Genomic DNA, 16,672 nt, shown 5'->3' with positions numbered 1-16,672 from the left:
ATTCAAATGAGTTTGCCATTTTATGCAGATTCATGATTCTTGCTTCGCTTTGTGTCAACATCTCCCACGATATGCAAAATATGTCAGTTCCAAAATGTCTTTTTAAGCAAGTAAATATTTCTCAAGAAAGATTGCGGAATCCTCGATTAACACTTATGAATGAAAAAGTCAAGCAGACAAGTATTGTTGGAGTATCCATTTTTGTTTTTATTTATACAAAGTGGACAGCCATTTTACTTGAGGGGGATGAAACGGGAAGAGTGTGTGGCTCCAATACCAGGGCGACCGTGCTTGACTGGCTTGTAGGTGATGGAGAACTCGCCCAAGTAGTGGCCACACATCTCAGGCTGTGGAGGAAAAACAGCTTTATTTAGTAATATGACAAATATCTTATTTCAAGGACAAACAATTGTGAATGATGGTTTTCCACGTTGGACTACTGTACAATATAATTTGAGCAGAGTTGATAGTAAAAAATTTGCAAATTCTGACATCACTGTGTTGCACAATCAATACATAATTAAAATATAAGTACAGACAACTAAACAATGACCGCACAATCAGTTATAAGCATTTGACCGTCGCTGGTCGCCAGAAACTCACTTTGATTTCAACCTGGTTGAAGGTCTTTCCATTGTAGACGCCAACCATGGAGCCGACCATCTCGGGCAGGATGACCATGTCCCGCAGGTGGGTCTTCACCACCTCGGGCTTTTCCATGGGCGGCGCTTCCTTCTTGGCCTTGCGCAGACGCTTCAGGAGGGACTGCTGCTTACGACGCAAGCCGCGATTCAGCCTCCTCCGCTGGCGGGCGCAGTACAGCTGCATCAGCTGCTCGCTACACAGGGGGAGAGTGATGGGGTGAGATTTATTTTTAAGCAGAGGAGAGGGATTTTTACACTGACAAAAATAAAGAAACTCAATTACGGTGAACCTTCAACAATTTGTGACTCAACATTTGTACATTACCTGCAGAACCTAGTAATTATCATGGAAAATTTCACTTTATTCACACCTGCTCACACATTTTTAGGTCCTTTCCATACCACCCTAAGATGCCGCCTAAAAAGTAGCACGTTATTAAAATAATGGCGGGCCGGCTGGGCAGCACACAGCAGCATACTGGAATATTCTAGTAAACTGTAGTAATGTTTGCCACTGAAATGAAACTTAATCTGTTCCAGCCACAAGATGTTATATTTTGATCCTGTGCAATAAAGATATTGGTGAAAATAAAATGTATGATAATGTCAAACACAGTTGGCTCACTAAAAAATAAAATAAATCGCTGTGCGGCATCTAATGTGTCGTGGGATATCAAACCATTCAGGGGGGGAATAGATGCCTTAAGTACTGAGCCAGTGAAGTGAGGAAAAAGTAAAATTTTCCACAGCCATGCCAAGACTGTTAATAAACTAAAAACCTTGTGAGTTAACAAGCAAAACTGATGCTAGTCTGGCTAATCAGTCTGTGTGTTAGCATTAGGCTACCAGACATATGTAACACAAAGTTGTGATTATTTAAAAGCATACATCCACTTTGTTTTGTCTGACAGCACACTTCAACCGGGAACAGCAAACAGCTTGATGCACGCAATTGGCCTCTTGTTTTGTTGTTGAATTATTCAATCTGTCAAATCGTTGCTTGTCATGAAGCGAGTTGAGTTTGTTGCCACCACCCATCTACGCTAAAATGTTTGCCTATATGTCAAAGCAAAAAAAAAAAAAAAACTCTAGCGAGCAAGCCTGGCATCTCAGTCAGGTCTCTTGACTTGGACACGCACTACAGAAAAGTCCTTGCAGTGTCCAACTTACTAGGACATGTCCAGGAGCTGGTCCAGATCAACACCCCTATAGGTGAATTTCCTGAAGGTACGCTTCTTCTTGATCTCTGCATCCGCCTAGAGAAGCAAACACGGACATTATAAATGAAAAATAATCATTGATAAGACTTATGTACGACATAAAGGTATAGACAGTCTCCAAACCAAACAGACACTTCACACGGAATCATTACGTACGACCGCAGCTAGCATTTAGCCTAGCATAGCCAGTCCCGCAACCATACAGCCAGTAAAAACACTTCGCTGATAGGAATGATCAACATTTATGACTGGCAAGCTCTTAAAATCGCCAAATAATCAAACGGTACGTTCGTTTGCCCTGAACACAGTTAGAGGAGGTTAGATGCATTTAGATGGTGTTTAAAAGCTTAGCGGTGAGTTAGCACCTACCATCTTGCCGAGAGTTTAGGGGGAAAGGGAACCTTGAAATCTCGTTCGTCCTCATATCGCGCGATTTCACTCACATCCGGCTGTCTTTTTCCGGGGCAAATCCCCACCAACCGGCAGGTGGCAGCAAAGTTCTATAAACAAAGTTGACAGCGCAGTCAATAAGTAAAAAATAAAAAGTAAGATTTATTGAAAGTTTTTCCTGTTATATGTCTCTATCAAGTTTCAATATGCAATATAGAACTTTTTTGTATACGCATTTTGGACAGCAACAGTTTCATACACTCTGATGGCTATGCTGTATTGCAATTAAGAATTGCGTAATTATGTTGAGAATATTTTCTACTTGGCACTAATTAATAATCGAAATGTTAGAGTAGCATTAGAAGACTATTTATTATTTGCTATATACCAACATGCATTATCTGATTTTTCTTTCTACTTAAGTCGATTTTTTATTCATATGATTGTATCTGCTATCTGAGTGAATGTTGCTGACAACCGAATATTCCTCATGAGTGTATAATCTATGGAATTTGAAGTAGAAAGTTATTGATCAAAGATAAAAGTAACTGCGTTTTCAAATAAATGAAAATTACAGTCATGTCACACTCCAGTTATATTTGTCTTTTATATTAAAATAAGACATTTAATTAGATTGAGGTTTACAGTCAAATTTCGTGATCCTCGTCCAGATTTTAAGTTCTTTCAAATGACATATCTGGCACAGTGTAGACGTTTCAATACTGTAACCCATTGGTGGTGATGACTAAAAACAATAATCAGAATGTCACAGTACAGCTGCAAAAACAAAAATGACTTGCTAGTCACTTCTGATAAAAATGATAACTTCCCCTAATTATGTATCAGTTTCATGAGGAAGGACTTTACAGTAAACACTATTATCAGAGAAGCGTGCAAAATTTGACGTGGACACAACACCAAACCACACCAGATAATGAATACATATTTATTACATTGTATACACAAAAACAACTACACTTGCTAATTTATCCTGTACACGTAGATAAAACTAAAAAGCAGCATAATAACCCAATGAACAGCGATTATGATGCTCATATTCTCTCAGATGAACTAAAACATTAAAATCCAATTAAGAGTTGTTCGTCTAGGTGTACCTAATAAATTAGCAGGTTACGTTTATGGGTCAACCTTGTTTTTCCATCGGCAGCAATAACTCTGGAGGTAAAATAAAAATAAGCATGGTACTACAAATGTTATTCAAAAGTCGTAGAAAAACAAGCCCGATTCGATTCATATGTATAAATAATAAACAGAATTGAGTAATTGGTTTACACATCAACCAATGTAAAATGAATGATTTACTTCATATTAAAAAAAAAAAATAATAATCCAGTATTCATAGTTGGAATGTTCAAAAAAATGGATTGTTTGTTTAATCCCCGCCCCTTTCTTCTGTTAGACAAGTTGGACCGGTTATGCAGTCAATGAAAATGTATACTGTACTGTAAAATAAGAAACGCAAACTGAAACTGTGTGAACAAAAGTCCTTATTTGTCAGTAAAACACAATTCCCTGCGATTCAAATTTGACGTGTGGGTATTTTCATCTAAAAAGTACACATTTCCAAGTAATATACGGTGCCCTTAAAATCTCCCTAAAAACAACTAAAATGTTAGTCAAGCACTGGAGAAAAGGAAATTTGGCACATAGATAAGAGGGAAAACAAAAATAAGCTCCCTGGGATACAAAACTACATACAAACAGCCAAATGACTTGGCTTTTTGTAGTCACTTTTCAGATCAAAAACTAAAATGACACAAATACAGTTCATTTTGATATGCGTAACATAACAACTGTGGGGTAAGAGAAACTTGAATACTACAAGGATATGACCTGCAAAAGGTGCAACATCCTTTAGATATAAAACTAAAAACATCTGCCGTAAGTTTTTTTTCTTCCTTTTTCCTTTTTTTTTTTTTTGCATGGCATGCCTCGGTTTACACAATCTCTCTTCCACCTTGCCAAACTTCTTCTTCTTCCTCTTCCTCATCCCTCTAGTAATCAGTCCCATCTTCCCTGTACACCTGCTCCTCCTCTTGGTAACCCTGGTAACCTTCATCTTGGTAGTCTGGGATGTAGGCGCCGCTTGCTCCATCCGTTTCATCCGTGACTTCACCGCCCTTGGCACAGTATTTGGCGTCATAGATCTGCCGGCCCAGGCCAAAGTTCTGGCCGCTCTGATTGGCTCCCTGGCTGTAGCCCATCTGGAGGGACATGGTGCTGTTGTCGCACTTGTCCGTGGCCAGTTTACAGTCGTAAATGGCGCGTCTTGTCCCCGGCGCCGTCATTCCAGCCTGAAAAGAAAGGCATCAGTAAGCTTTCAAGAACTCCAGTGTCATTTTTTTCCATTTCCTTCATCGTGTTGCTCACTGATGACAAGTGTGCGTTTCATATCTCCCCCCCCCCCCCCCAAGAAAAAAGTTGCCACATCACTTATACAAGACTCAACATGACACTGATAGGTCATGGCAGAGGAATGACAGCCCCAAGGAGCATTTTCCAATTGCAGCTTCATTTTATGACAAGTTGGAAGAAAAAAAAAACTTTCCAAAGCTGAACCTTCTCTCCCGACCAAACAGCACTGACCTATATTTGTAAAATAAATTGGGGGTAGATGCCCGGCTAGCCCGCAAATAGCGAAAATGTGCGTATTATTCAAGTTAATTAAAAAGTTAATAAAAATTCTTCCAAATACTTTCATAAAAAATTATTAAAAAAATCAACTTTTCCCCGTAAAATTACAGTATATTAATTTATTCCATTAAGATAAGAATTTTTATTTTATTATTATTTTATATATTTATATTATCTTCATTTCATAGCATTGTCTTGACTGACCTACTCCAAGTAAATGCATGTGGAAATAGCAATTATAACAAATTGCTTGTGTGTGTGATTATTGAACAACAACGTGATCAACCATCCTCACAGTCTATATTATAATATTTGCAATTGAGTGTCTGGCAATATAAGGTGGGGCTGGCTTGGTGAGTGACGTGGGTGTCAGCAAATGACAAGTGTACAAGTTGGTTGTTGTGAGCTCATGCTAGCGGATGGCTGTTAAGTAGCCAACCGTTAGCCAGTCTGCGTTGCAATTAAACCCAGAGCAGCTTGTGTATTAATGTGCTCGTTTTGTTACCGTTTGCGCAAAAAAACATTCTAACTAGCTATGGTAGGCTATACTGAATTAGCTAACAATGACACCTTTGTGTTAGCAACATGCTGCTAATTCTGCTTTGCATTCAACACATTGTACTTAAGCTTCTTTCAGTGTGAAATTAAAACATTGGACATTCTCGTCTATCATGAATTCTTCCTCATGGCTCGCCGCCATCTCAGCAACTTTTTTTCTACACAGCGTGTTGGCCAAATCTGCAGTAATAGTCCGTGAAAAAAATAATTAAAAAAAAGATCACTGCGAAGCTTCGATTCCGCTTGGCCTTCTTACAATCTAGTTGGAATGTTGAATTGTTTTTTTTTTTTTGTCCAATATAAAGCAACTGCATCTTCTCATACCTGGCTTGCCCCCTTGTTGGTTCCCATTTGCAGGCTGATGGTAGTGTTGTCCATAGGGGCCAGCATTTGACTTTTGTGGTCATACAAATGCCTCCTGGTGCCATACGCATTCATACCTGCCTGGCTTGCACACTTGTTGGTCCCCATCTAAAAAAAAAAAAAAAAAGGACAAACATAAAAATACACAAATAAGAAATGATGAATGCCCCCCCATTGACCTAAAAAGGGCAAAAATAAATGTCTCCTGTAAAAATGTCGGTCAGGTGTCATGACACGTCAAGTTGGCAGAGCCCCCCCCCCCCATTCATCTTACATGCTTCTTTGCGACAAACGCAGTAATAAAAACAAAGAGAGCCTTAAGAAGCAGAACAATGAGCAGCTCTGACAGACAAGTATGCGCTGGCATGAGATCATGGCAAACTGTGCTTTCACAAGCGTTTCACCCGTGTAGCCACATAAACAACATTCAACAGGGAACGTTTTACAGCTTCAACACGGTGTTGTCGATTCATACCCAGCCATGATGTAACAATATGGCCGTCTTTTCCATCTCAGAGAATCCAACATAAGTATTTTCCACCTCAATTCTCAGTAACTCATATCTGAATTGATTTAGTATTATGATTGCAGTAGTATGGAACTGTATTGTTATAGAACAGCTCTGGCTAATATTTTGGTTATCCCAAGTATAAAAAAAAAAAAAAACAGGGAACAGCTCTTTGGGTGACACGAATGAAAACATAAGCCATTTTTCTGTATTTTTGTTCTCTTTGTAACATTCTGGCAATATATATATAAATAAATAAATATATATATTTTTTCCCATGCCCAAATTAAATTTATATACTTTCAATAGGTATATGTATAATTTCCTAAATTTATAAGTGAACATTAAAATACAATAGCACAGACTAGGCCTAAGTGTTCATCGCAAACAGGAAATGTTTTATTCCGAAAAAGTTTTTTTAATTTTTAATTTTTTTTGGAGAGAGAGTTTGAAAAGTTTATTTTATTTCTATTGCAAGTCAAAAACTCAACAGTACTTGTGAAGTGATTCAATCCTGTATCACTAGAGGGTACAATGTGGTACTTATACTACACTTTATATATGCCACTAGCATAGACAGAAGAACAAAGACGCATTATATGTAGTAAATAAACAACAATCTTTGGACCAATTAAGTGAAATTGGATAATTTCTGTGTGTGGGCGGGAATCACTGATGTAGATTATACACACACAAACCAGGATCTTTTGCTATTTCATCAGAATTGTTTGTGAAAGTTTTTTTTTTTTTTTTAATTTATATAAATAACTTCTTACATCCTTTGTCGCTACAACTGGGGGAGAAAAAAAAATCAGTTTGTTAGAGTCTTAAACAGATGTGTACCTGGAGGCCGATAACACACTGTCCAGCCTTCATTTTCTCATCATCAAATGTCCTCCTCTGCTTGTCTGCATATTTCACGCCAATGTCGACCCGTGACTGGGTGCCGTTGGTCTTGGCCTGCACAGACACAACAAGGTCATAGTGAGTCAGTCGGCACGAAATACCGGTGGGTGGGGGATTGTAATCATACAGAAAAAAAAAGAAAGGAGAAAATATCAGACTGATGAGAGGAGCAATGGGAGTTATCGTACAAGTTCTCATAAACTGCTTTGTTCGTATTCATTTTGTAAAATACACTCATCTTAAAACAATTATGCGGTGGTTTGTCGCTATAACAGAGTTCATCGTTAACTCCAGTAACAGTGATTGTTACCACTGGGAAGAAAAAAAAAAGACAATGTATGCCTGTGAGTATTGTTGTATGATGTTGGTTTGCATTGCTGTAACATCTATGCTAATTTCCCGCATTAAATCAAACGACTTTCATGAGATGAACTTACATAGTTTGGTTGAACGTTTTGGTATTTACATATATGATGTATGATTCGGCTTTGTTTTATGTCCGTTTTACAGTTAAGTTCAACTGGGAGTGTGGAATTTGGGTGACTACTAGCTATCTCGTTTCAGTTTGTTTTTCAGCCTTGATGCCGCATCCCGACAGATTTGGCCAACCTCATTCTTTTGTTTTTTTTGCCAAGTATATACCAATCACACAGTTGTCAAAGCGATTCATACAATAAACCCATTCAAAGTATGCAACAGCAATGAGTAATCAATGTTCGAAAACAATTTTTCGTTTAACTGATGAGAACTGTATGGTCCGCTTCCACACTACGAAAATCCTTAAAAAAAAAGTGAGTGAATGATTCTCAACACAGCCTCTTGACAGAACACGTACACACACGCACTCCCGAGAACCAAACATGTGACCGTGACACAGCATTTCACAAAACACCGCCACTCACCATGCTGGCCAGAGCCAGCAGCGTGGTCTGTAACTGCGTCTTGTTGCCGTTCTCGAACACGTCGTTGGCCTCAAAGGTGTCATGGGGCTTCAGGCCGTACGCTTTGATGGCCGTGATGAAGTTGGTCAAGTTTTCGAGCTGAAAATAAAAAGGAACGAATGGAGATTAGAGTGTAGTGTGGAAGACGTTTATCTCTAATTTAGGTGCCTTACTTATTCATTTTGTGTTTGTTTGTAGATTTATTATTTGAGCTTTCCATTTCATTTGGCTGGCTGGCGACATTACGGCGGCCGACGTTTAGCATTCATGACGAAGTGAGTAGTGAAATACATGCGTACTGTGAGTGCCTTGTTAGCATTAGAAACGTTACTTTTATTTTTAGCATTTTATCTCATGTTAATTAGTGACAGTTACAGTGTATCGATCACCAAGTCAGTGGCACTCTGCCACCGAAGTATCTTGGTCTTTCAGAATAAGAGCAGAAAAGAGGAACTAATGTTAACTGCAGAAATGGTGATAACTTAAAAGCATTTTTGAAAGATATTTGCAATTGTATTCAGACATTTGATTTCACTTCCCAAGCTATATTTGATCCTGAATAACTCTTTGACTGCCAAAAACATTAAATGACGTTTAGTAAAAACCTACGGAGGGCCGCCAAGGACGTTAAAAGACGTTCTCCAATTTTTTATTTTTTTTTGGGGGGAAATGGGTGGAGGAAAGCCTTGGCCAGCTGTGGTGAAAGTTTCAAGCAGATCTAGTTAGCCTAATGACTATTTTTGGCCCCTAGATGGCAGCAATGACTCTCTTTTGACAAGATTGGGTAGGCGTCAGTAGAAGACGTGAGGCGGAGCTAGAGGGGACAATGGCTGGGGAAGGGAAGAGAACATGGCGACCGGTTGCAAGCAGCTCAAGCTCGAGCATTTTTTTTCAAAGACGAAAAGCATCGACCAACGCTTAAGAGCACATTGATGACGACGATGATCATCATCGATGATGATGGTGACTCCGAGGTTGACGCCGAAGTTGGAAGCGCTGACGCGGCAGCTATGACGACGTCATAAAGGTTCACGGGCTAGCGATGCTAACACCGGAAAACGCGGAGCACAACCGAGCACGATCAGGCGGACGTTCAATCGGACGACGAAGAGTGCCCCGAGTCCAATGCATAGTCATCGGAGGAGTGGGTACAGTCTGCTACTTGCTATTCCCCGGAAAAAAAGGCCGTCAAGAAAGTGTAACGTCTGCACGCGAAACGGACAATCGAAGTGAAACGAATGTGTTGTGCAAATCCTGCTCCGTCTCCTTGCACGCAGGGCAGTGTTACAAAAAGAAAAACTGTATTTGAAACATCCACATAATTGTAAATAGTACCACAGTTGCACACATTTGTAAATAGTTTGCCAAATTGTTTTGTCAAATTGTTACACTGTTGAATGGAAATAAACGCATTTTGCAATCAAAAAACACTTTTTCATTGTTGGTGATAGTGTTTTACAGAAGTAAAGCACTATTTAGGTGTTTGTGGCATCATTCATGGACAAAAAGAAGTGTAGAATTCACTAGAGTGCATGAAATAACATCGTTTCACAAAAAGTTATTTTTCTCCGCTTTTTATTTCAAAACAGAGCATTTGGGTGAAACTAACCATTTTCTATTGTTGATTACTGAAGAACGGAATAAGGTAGAAAAAAAAAATTCTGATGAAAGATGAGAGTTCAATCTTTCATTTGGTAGTATGTGTGTTTCCATAGTCCAAACACAACATTTTCTGTGGACCTTGAAAGATCAGTCAAAATGCTTAAATCGGCTGGCACTGGCGACATCCCGTTTCTGAAAACGTCTGCCAGTCAAAGAGTTAAAGACCGAAATTTGTGTTTATTTTAAAGTATTTTTGTTTTAATAAAATCTTTTTTTTCACGCCAAAAATATAAATTAAGTTTTATTCTAGTTTTTTTTTAAAGGGGAAGTCAACCTTAAACATTTCTTGACAGTAATATGTTATGGGACCTTACTAGTCTAAACATGACATTCTGATTAATATTAAATTTGTGGAATACGAGTTATGCGGCAAAATGCAGTCGTTTTTATCCACCTCAGGGGGTGTCCACTTACTGTCGACTGATGATGACATCACATTTGCTCAGGGCTCAGACAACGACCAATCTCGCGCTGTGATTGGGTGTTACCTGACACCTGAGCAACTGTGACGTGGCTACATAAAACATATTGTTAACATTTTTTGGGGGGTTGACTTCCATTATAAGGAGAGGGACATTTTGTTTTGAATATTACATCACATGCAGCCTGACTAAACAAAATAAATGGACTTTTGACTTATTTAAAAAACAATATTTACCCCTGATATGCTAATATCCATTGGCCCATCTATGGTAATTCCCATTGTTAACGTTAGCTGTATGTTAGCATTAAGCAATTTTTCATTAGATGATGTCATATGGGTTGGCTGAACACTTTTGTTATTGAAATGAACAATGTTGAATTCTCTTTTTATAATTAACTTCAACTTGGAGTGACAAATAAGCATGCTTTGCCAGTATAGAATAAAAATGTAAAATAGTCATTAAAAATATTGCTACAAACTAAATTGGTGAAGCTATTTAAATCCCTACCAAAACACGGGTTATGACTTTTTTTTTTTTGCATCGAGTATCTAGTACAAGTATCGCAAGACATAATTATATAATTAACACCATCAACATTTCCACACCCTCGTTAATATAAGAATGCCTCATTCACGCACTCACCTGGTGCCAGTTGAGTGCCGAGCGGTTGATTGTTTTCACAGAACCGGGCCGGAGATTGTTAATAAGCCTGAGAGAGAGAGAGAGAGAACAGAAATGTGTTTGAAGTGTCTCCAAAGACGATGACGACGGCAAAAGGAGGTTTTCTCTGCTTTCTCCGCTTACTGGCACAGAATGACTCCATTTTTGAGGCCATTGTGGAAGTCGGAGCCAATGGACTCGCCGGTCAGCTCCTCGATCCAGATCCTCAGCTCCTCCTCCTTCTGGAGGTCGTATTTCATTGCAATCTGTCCAGGAAGACGGGTCAAGAGGCCATTAGAATTCCTTGGGAAGTGACCCCCCCCCCCCCCCGCTATTTTAAAATAGTCGTCATGACCGAGCTGACTGCCAAAGTCAGGGCGAAGTCATAAAGATGCTTTTGCCGCACTAAAAGCGTGATAACAAAGCACATATCTTATGTTGGTGAAGTTTATTATGACTCCATTTCCCTTTGCCTCACTTACAGTGTATATAAACAGTACTTTGTGTCTCTTTTTTCAGGGCTGAACAATTTTGAAAAATAAACTAATCGTGAGCCCCCTCCCCCACTTCAAGATTGCGACTGAATATGCAATTATTTGTTCAATGTCTTCTTCCCATGTAGTATTTCAACAAACAAGCAATAAATTAATCAGTATTGCAACAAACAATATCAGATTTATTTGACATAAATGTTTTGGTCTTGCGATAAAACAAAGTCAAATGAATCATTAATTAATATTTAAAAAAAAAACGGTTTATTTGACTTCAAGTTTTAAGCATTTACTATGACAACATTTTTACCCCAAAAATAAATCAGTAAGTCATCAATCAGATTACAACCATAACTCAAAACACTTCAATTTCATTAAACAATGTAAACATGTGGACTACACTTCTTAAGCACCGAACTTATCTAGACACCAATGAAATATACATATACACATTAAAGGGGAAGTCAACCCCTAAAACTTTTTTTGACAATAATATTATGTTCTATGCAGCCCCACTAAATATGGCATTCTGGTTAATATTAGTGGAATACGAGTTAAGCAGCAAAATCCAGCCGTTTTTATCCATCTCAGGGGCGGCCATTTTGCTATTTGCTGTCGACTGAAGATGACATCACAATTGATCAAGTCTCAGGTAACAACCAATCACAGCGGAGCTTCACAAAACAGGTGAGCTCTGATTGGTTGTTGCCTGGGCCCTGAGCAGCATTGATGTCATCTGCACTCAACAAATTGGCCGCCCATGAGATGGACAAAAACAGCTGGATTTTCCGTCATAACTCATATTCCGAAAATTTTATATTAATCAGAATGTCATGTTTAGACTAGTGAGGTCACATATAACATTATACGTATAAATATGTTTTTTAATACTTTGTCATTCACTCCCAAAAAACATTATTATATGTTTTTTAATGTGTGTGTTTTGTTTTTTTAAATGATAGAGCATACAGAAGGCTTTGATGCAGCTTCTGACCTTTAAAGGTCGCTTAAAAAAATGGTAGGTGTTACAAAAAACGGCCAGCAGGTGACAGCAGAGTACTTGTATAACCAGGGCCATGTTGCAACAAGCTCTTTTCCTCAGTGTTTTCAACAGGTTTGTGAATAATGACGAAACTTACCAATGATCTAATGCAAATTGCTGCAAAACGGAAACAGACACAAATATACTTTTTTTTCCTGATGAAAGAAGAGACTATAAACTTTTTTTTTCTTCTTGTTGGTAGGTTCCATGTTTTTATAGGAATAGAACACAATATTCTGTGGGCCTTGCAAAATCAGTCAAAATCCAGTAAAGCAGACGGGAGCGAAGGGAGTTGCTTCAGTGAAAATGGCTGGGAGTGAATGAGTTAAAATTAAGCCAAAACTGACTGACCCAAAAAAAAAAGCAAAAACTGTATTTATTTATTTCCCTAATTGTGGCCTATGCAGTTTGAAAATCACATTCTATTACATTCATTATGTTGATTTGAACTAGATGAATTGTTGAGCACTATACTTTTTTTTTTACACTCATAAATAAAAAGGTGACGCTGACACACAGCCCCTCACAAAAAAAAAAAGGATATCCTGTTTACTAAACAGCTAAACTCTCCCCCAAGTAAAAGGAAAGAGGAGAGGGTGCGCACAAAGCTTTGTTTTTAAGTTTTCCATTCTCCATGATGGAAACGAAACGCGTTGCGTAGCCATAAGGGAGCCATTCAAGAGAAGCATTATAAAAGTAGAACAGGTATCCTTTTCTTCTCCCCACCCCCACCCCAAGGATAAAACAAGCTGTCAATCTCGACCCAAAGGAAAGGAGAGAGTGAGCCAGAAAATAACCACACGCAAAATCTGCTTGGCTTCCAGACGCCACGCTTCAGGAATGCCGAAATTACATCCTCGTTATTCGCTAATCCCCTAATAAGAAAACAAACATTGGCTCTTTTAATTGCCCTCAAAGAGCCCTACAGATGAGATTTCCAGAGACATGTTGAATGTGAGGAATGCGAACCCGCAGCCGTGCAGATGAACCTGGCTCCTAATAGCGTTTGGATGCTATTGGAAAATTGTCAAGAGTTGGCTTGGGGGGAGGGGGGGAGAAAAAAAAGAAGGTAGAGGGGGAGTTTGGAGGAGGTGAATTCCTGACATTTTAGAGCGCAACTGCTACGTCATTGATGGCAGGAAATACCAAAGTCAGCAGTTTCGGGCTCCTCCCTTCAAGGTTGCATGCAGTTTAAAGGTCTCTGAATGAATCATGAATTAATACGAAGGTCACTTTATTTATATACTTAAGTTTGCGCTGTTAACTTACTAAACACTTTGACTTTTGAGCGTCTGAACAAATTTGCGGGGGACACAACTTATTTTCTCTTACATAAACAATGCACAAATGCACTTGCTTTATAAACTGTGCGTATTGCTCATGTGTTGGACATGGCTTGAGACAAAGGAGAGCCAATGAACACATTGAGCACACTCCCACAAGAGCTGATGTTTGCAACAGCTCACACACAGACACTCACACACAGACGTCAGTCCACCAGGCCCCGCCTCTTCAGGGCACAAATCCAAAACAAAGATCAAACAATATTATTTTGAAAACATTTTATGCTTGCAATGTTGAAAGTTTGTAGGAGCGGTAACACTTTTTTTTTTTTTTAATGGTCTTTCTATGTCGTGGATTTTAAACTATTGTGGGTCAGTCTGGAAAAAAAAAATAACAGCACTGTATAATAACCACATTCACTTCTTTAGCCCCCTTCCTGCCCCCACATTACGTTTAAATTTCTTTGAATTCCTCCTCAATGCCGTACTGTGTTTGTTTTTACTTTGTTGTTGTTGTTTCTATATCATAGTTGTGTATATGTGAATATTGTGGCTATGGCAATTCAATTTCCCTCACAGGATGAATAGTGTGGTATAGACCTTATTGATGTATATTATCTACATGGGGTGTGCCAAAAATAATAATAATCGATTCTCATTTAGTACGATTCAGAATCGATTTGAAATGTCCCCAAATCGATTTTATTTAAATTATTTTATACTGTCTTGCCTTTGTCTGTGTGTGCCTTTATTTGGAGCGCTATTCATGTTGTACCCGGTTTGACCACTTAGGGGCAGTGTGGTTCCATGCGGTCTAATACACTGTTAAGTTGTAGCCACATTAGAGAGTAGAAGGAAAAAGTCACGATCAAGTTATTCCAATAAAAGTAGTTTTTTTGCAGCGTGGAGCCGTTCTTTTGAGTGATAAAAGTGCCGCGAGTAGCGCGCTAATTAGCATTAGCGAGTCAGACTGGAGTAGATCATTACAATTCCTTGCACATCTATAGATTGAAGCAAAAATCATTGTCAATCAAATCATTTTGAATCAAAAATCGTTCTTAATCGAAAATCTATTCTGAATCGAACCGCAGACCCAAAAATCTGAATCCAATCGTGAGACATTCAAAGATTCCCACCCCTATTATCTAGTATTTGTCTATTATTCATATCTACTAAATTGATCTATTACATCTACAGTATCGATCTCATCCACTTTTTCTATCTATCTGACTGTCTACCTATATAAAATGCCAAGAGTATATTATTAGTATTTTACTGCTCTATAATAAAGGAGTAAACAGAATTATGCAGTAAAAACATCGAACATACTGTGACTGTGGTAAAGAAATTTTATCTCCGGCTTCGGCTTTGGTATTTTAAGTGGATCCGGATGCTCAGAGGGGGACTTTTGCACACTTTCTCCACACAAACGCACCATTTCTCTCCGAAAGTTTCCAACAAGCAAGGTCATTTGGGAGACACATTCCACACTGGGCCTTCATTGAAATGCATGGGCCCAGGCCCAGCCCGAACCCCCCCCCACACACACACACACAAAAAGAAGAAAAAAGAAAAATGTAGTGGGAGAGAATGGGTTCACCAAGAAAAGTAAATAACAGTACTTTTAAAAGTAATGGAAGTGTACATTAAAATGTGACATTTAATGAGTACAGACGCATAACTGTTCGGCTCTAATGGGCCAATTACATTATGCGCTAATGTGGGTCACAATGCGGACGTGCAAGTTTGCAGAGAGGCTCCAAAGTGATTTTAAATCTGCCACAACTACACTTCTTTGCCAGTGAGACAACGCCCAAAGTCTTGCTTTGTACACACTCCTGAGCGACTTGTTTTTATTTATTTTTTAAGAGTACTACTTATGAATGCGGCATTATCTAACTCGTTAGGGCATCTTTTTTTTTGCAACATACTCAAACATCGACTTTAGCAAGTTACGTTTTTGTGTTTTGTTTTTAATCCAATACTTTTTAAATGACGTGTAGACTTTCGTTTCCCATCCACCTCAACTAAAGGGGCGCATCAAAATGGAGGCTACGCAGACCTGCGTACCGAGAAAAGCGCAAAAAGACTAAAATGTGCTAAAACTTTCATGCAACTTACACCGTTTCATTTTTACAGAAATAAAAGAGGAAAAAAACTTTACCTACCTTGTTTCTGACTTCCGCGCTTAAGCCGTAAGAGGGACCTCTGTTGAAGCTCATTGTGAGGTTTTATGTGTCAAACGGAGTCGAAAACAAGCCGTTTACAATTTTAAAAGTGAGGAAAATAACTTGGCAGTGGCCGGAGGTTGGACTAAATACTTCCTTTCTCTTAGACGGCCGCCAATTAGAAAGCTCTCATGGTTTCGTCCAAAGAGTAAGACTTGGCGAGACAAGAGAGTTCCCAGCTATGCTTACACGTTGTGCTACCAAAGTTCATAAAAAACGGACCATTTATTTCATGATTTTTCATATGTTTATTGCTGATTACGTTTATTAAATTAATAAAATAAACTTTGATATTATGTGTACACTAATTAATTTCCATATTACTCCAGTTACAGTTAGGGATCAAATCAATGCTAATGTGCACACCATCGTAGCTGCTATGCATAATAACGCTAGCTGGTCAAGAACAAACTTAGGCTACTTACCTATGTCATATTTTTAAACGTATTTTTTTCCTGATAATATGAATAACTGTGTGACACTGACACACAATATAGAACATAAAACATTTAGGGGGAAAACAATATGACTTACATTAGATCTACCCATGATCAAAGCAATCAGCAACTATGCAAGGATGGATGACATCTTGGTTTGAACTTGACCTTTCTGGATGGCCACCCAATACCTGGTTATGTCGATCCTGTGGAGCAATTAAAATTTGTTCTATGTAGTGGTATTGTTTGCTTGGTATGT

General features: G+C 38.6%; 2 protein-coding genes across 2 annotated transcripts; both read right to left on the bottom strand.

Moving 5' to 3' along the window:
* Positions 1-183: 183 nt before the first annotated feature.
* On the bottom strand, positions 184-2,314 carry rps15 (ribosomal protein S15). The gene is made up of 4 exons (XM_077559788.1): positions 2,234-2,314; positions 1,815-1,900; positions 604-838; positions 184-347 (listed from the first exon to the last, which is right to left on the bottom strand). The coding sequence occupies exons 1-4, from the start codon at positions 2,234-2,236 to the stop codon at positions 234-236; spliced, it is 438 nt and encodes a 145-aa protein (XP_077415914.1). The 5' UTR covers positions 2,237-2,314; the 3' UTR covers positions 184-233.
* Positions 2,315-3,186: 872 nt separating this feature from the next.
* On the bottom strand, positions 3,187-16,082 carry cnn2 (calponin 2). The gene is made up of 7 exons (XM_077557668.1): positions 15,917-16,082; positions 11,077-11,198; positions 10,915-10,981; positions 8,147-8,284; positions 7,182-7,298; positions 5,792-5,938; positions 3,187-4,569 (listed from the first exon to the last, which is right to left on the bottom strand). The coding sequence occupies exons 1-7, from the start codon at positions 15,968-15,970 to the stop codon at positions 4,270-4,272; spliced, it is 945 nt and encodes a 314-aa protein (XP_077413794.1). The 5' UTR covers positions 15,971-16,082; the 3' UTR covers positions 3,187-4,269.
* Between the last annotated feature and the right edge of the window lie 590 nt (positions 16,083-16,672).

This window comes from Vanacampus margaritifer, chromosome 2 (assembly GCF_051991255.1).
Source record: "Vanacampus margaritifer isolate UIUO_Vmar chromosome 2, RoL_Vmar_1.0, whole genome shotgun sequence".
Classification (NCBI taxonomy): Eukaryota; Metazoa; Chordata; class Actinopteri; order Syngnathiformes; family Syngnathidae; genus Vanacampus; species Vanacampus margaritifer.
This window is presented reverse-complemented; position numbering and strand designations above follow the sequence as displayed.

Coding starts and splice junctions, on each gene's coding strand:
- rps15 (XM_077559788.1), bottom strand. Junction 839..1,814: donor CAGCTCCTGGACATGTCCTA/GTAAGTTGGACA, acceptor CCCCCTGTGTAG/CGAGCAGCTGATGCAGCTGT. Junction 348..603: donor TCAACCAGGTTGAAATCAAA/GTGAGTTTCTGG, acceptor TTTCCTCCACAG/CCTGAGATGTGTGGCCACTA.
- cnn2 (XM_077557668.1), bottom strand. CDS start 15,970: ATGAGCTTCAACAGAGGTCCCTCTTACGGCTTAAGCGCGGAAGTCAGA. Junction 8,285..10,914: donor CGGCACTCAACTGGCACCAG/GTGAGTGCGTGA, acceptor TTTTATTTTCAG/CTCGAAAACTTGACCAACTT. Junction 7,299..8,146: donor TGCTGGCTCTGGCCAGCATG/GTGAGTGGCGGT, acceptor GTGTCTGTGCAG/GCCAAGACCAACGGCACCCA.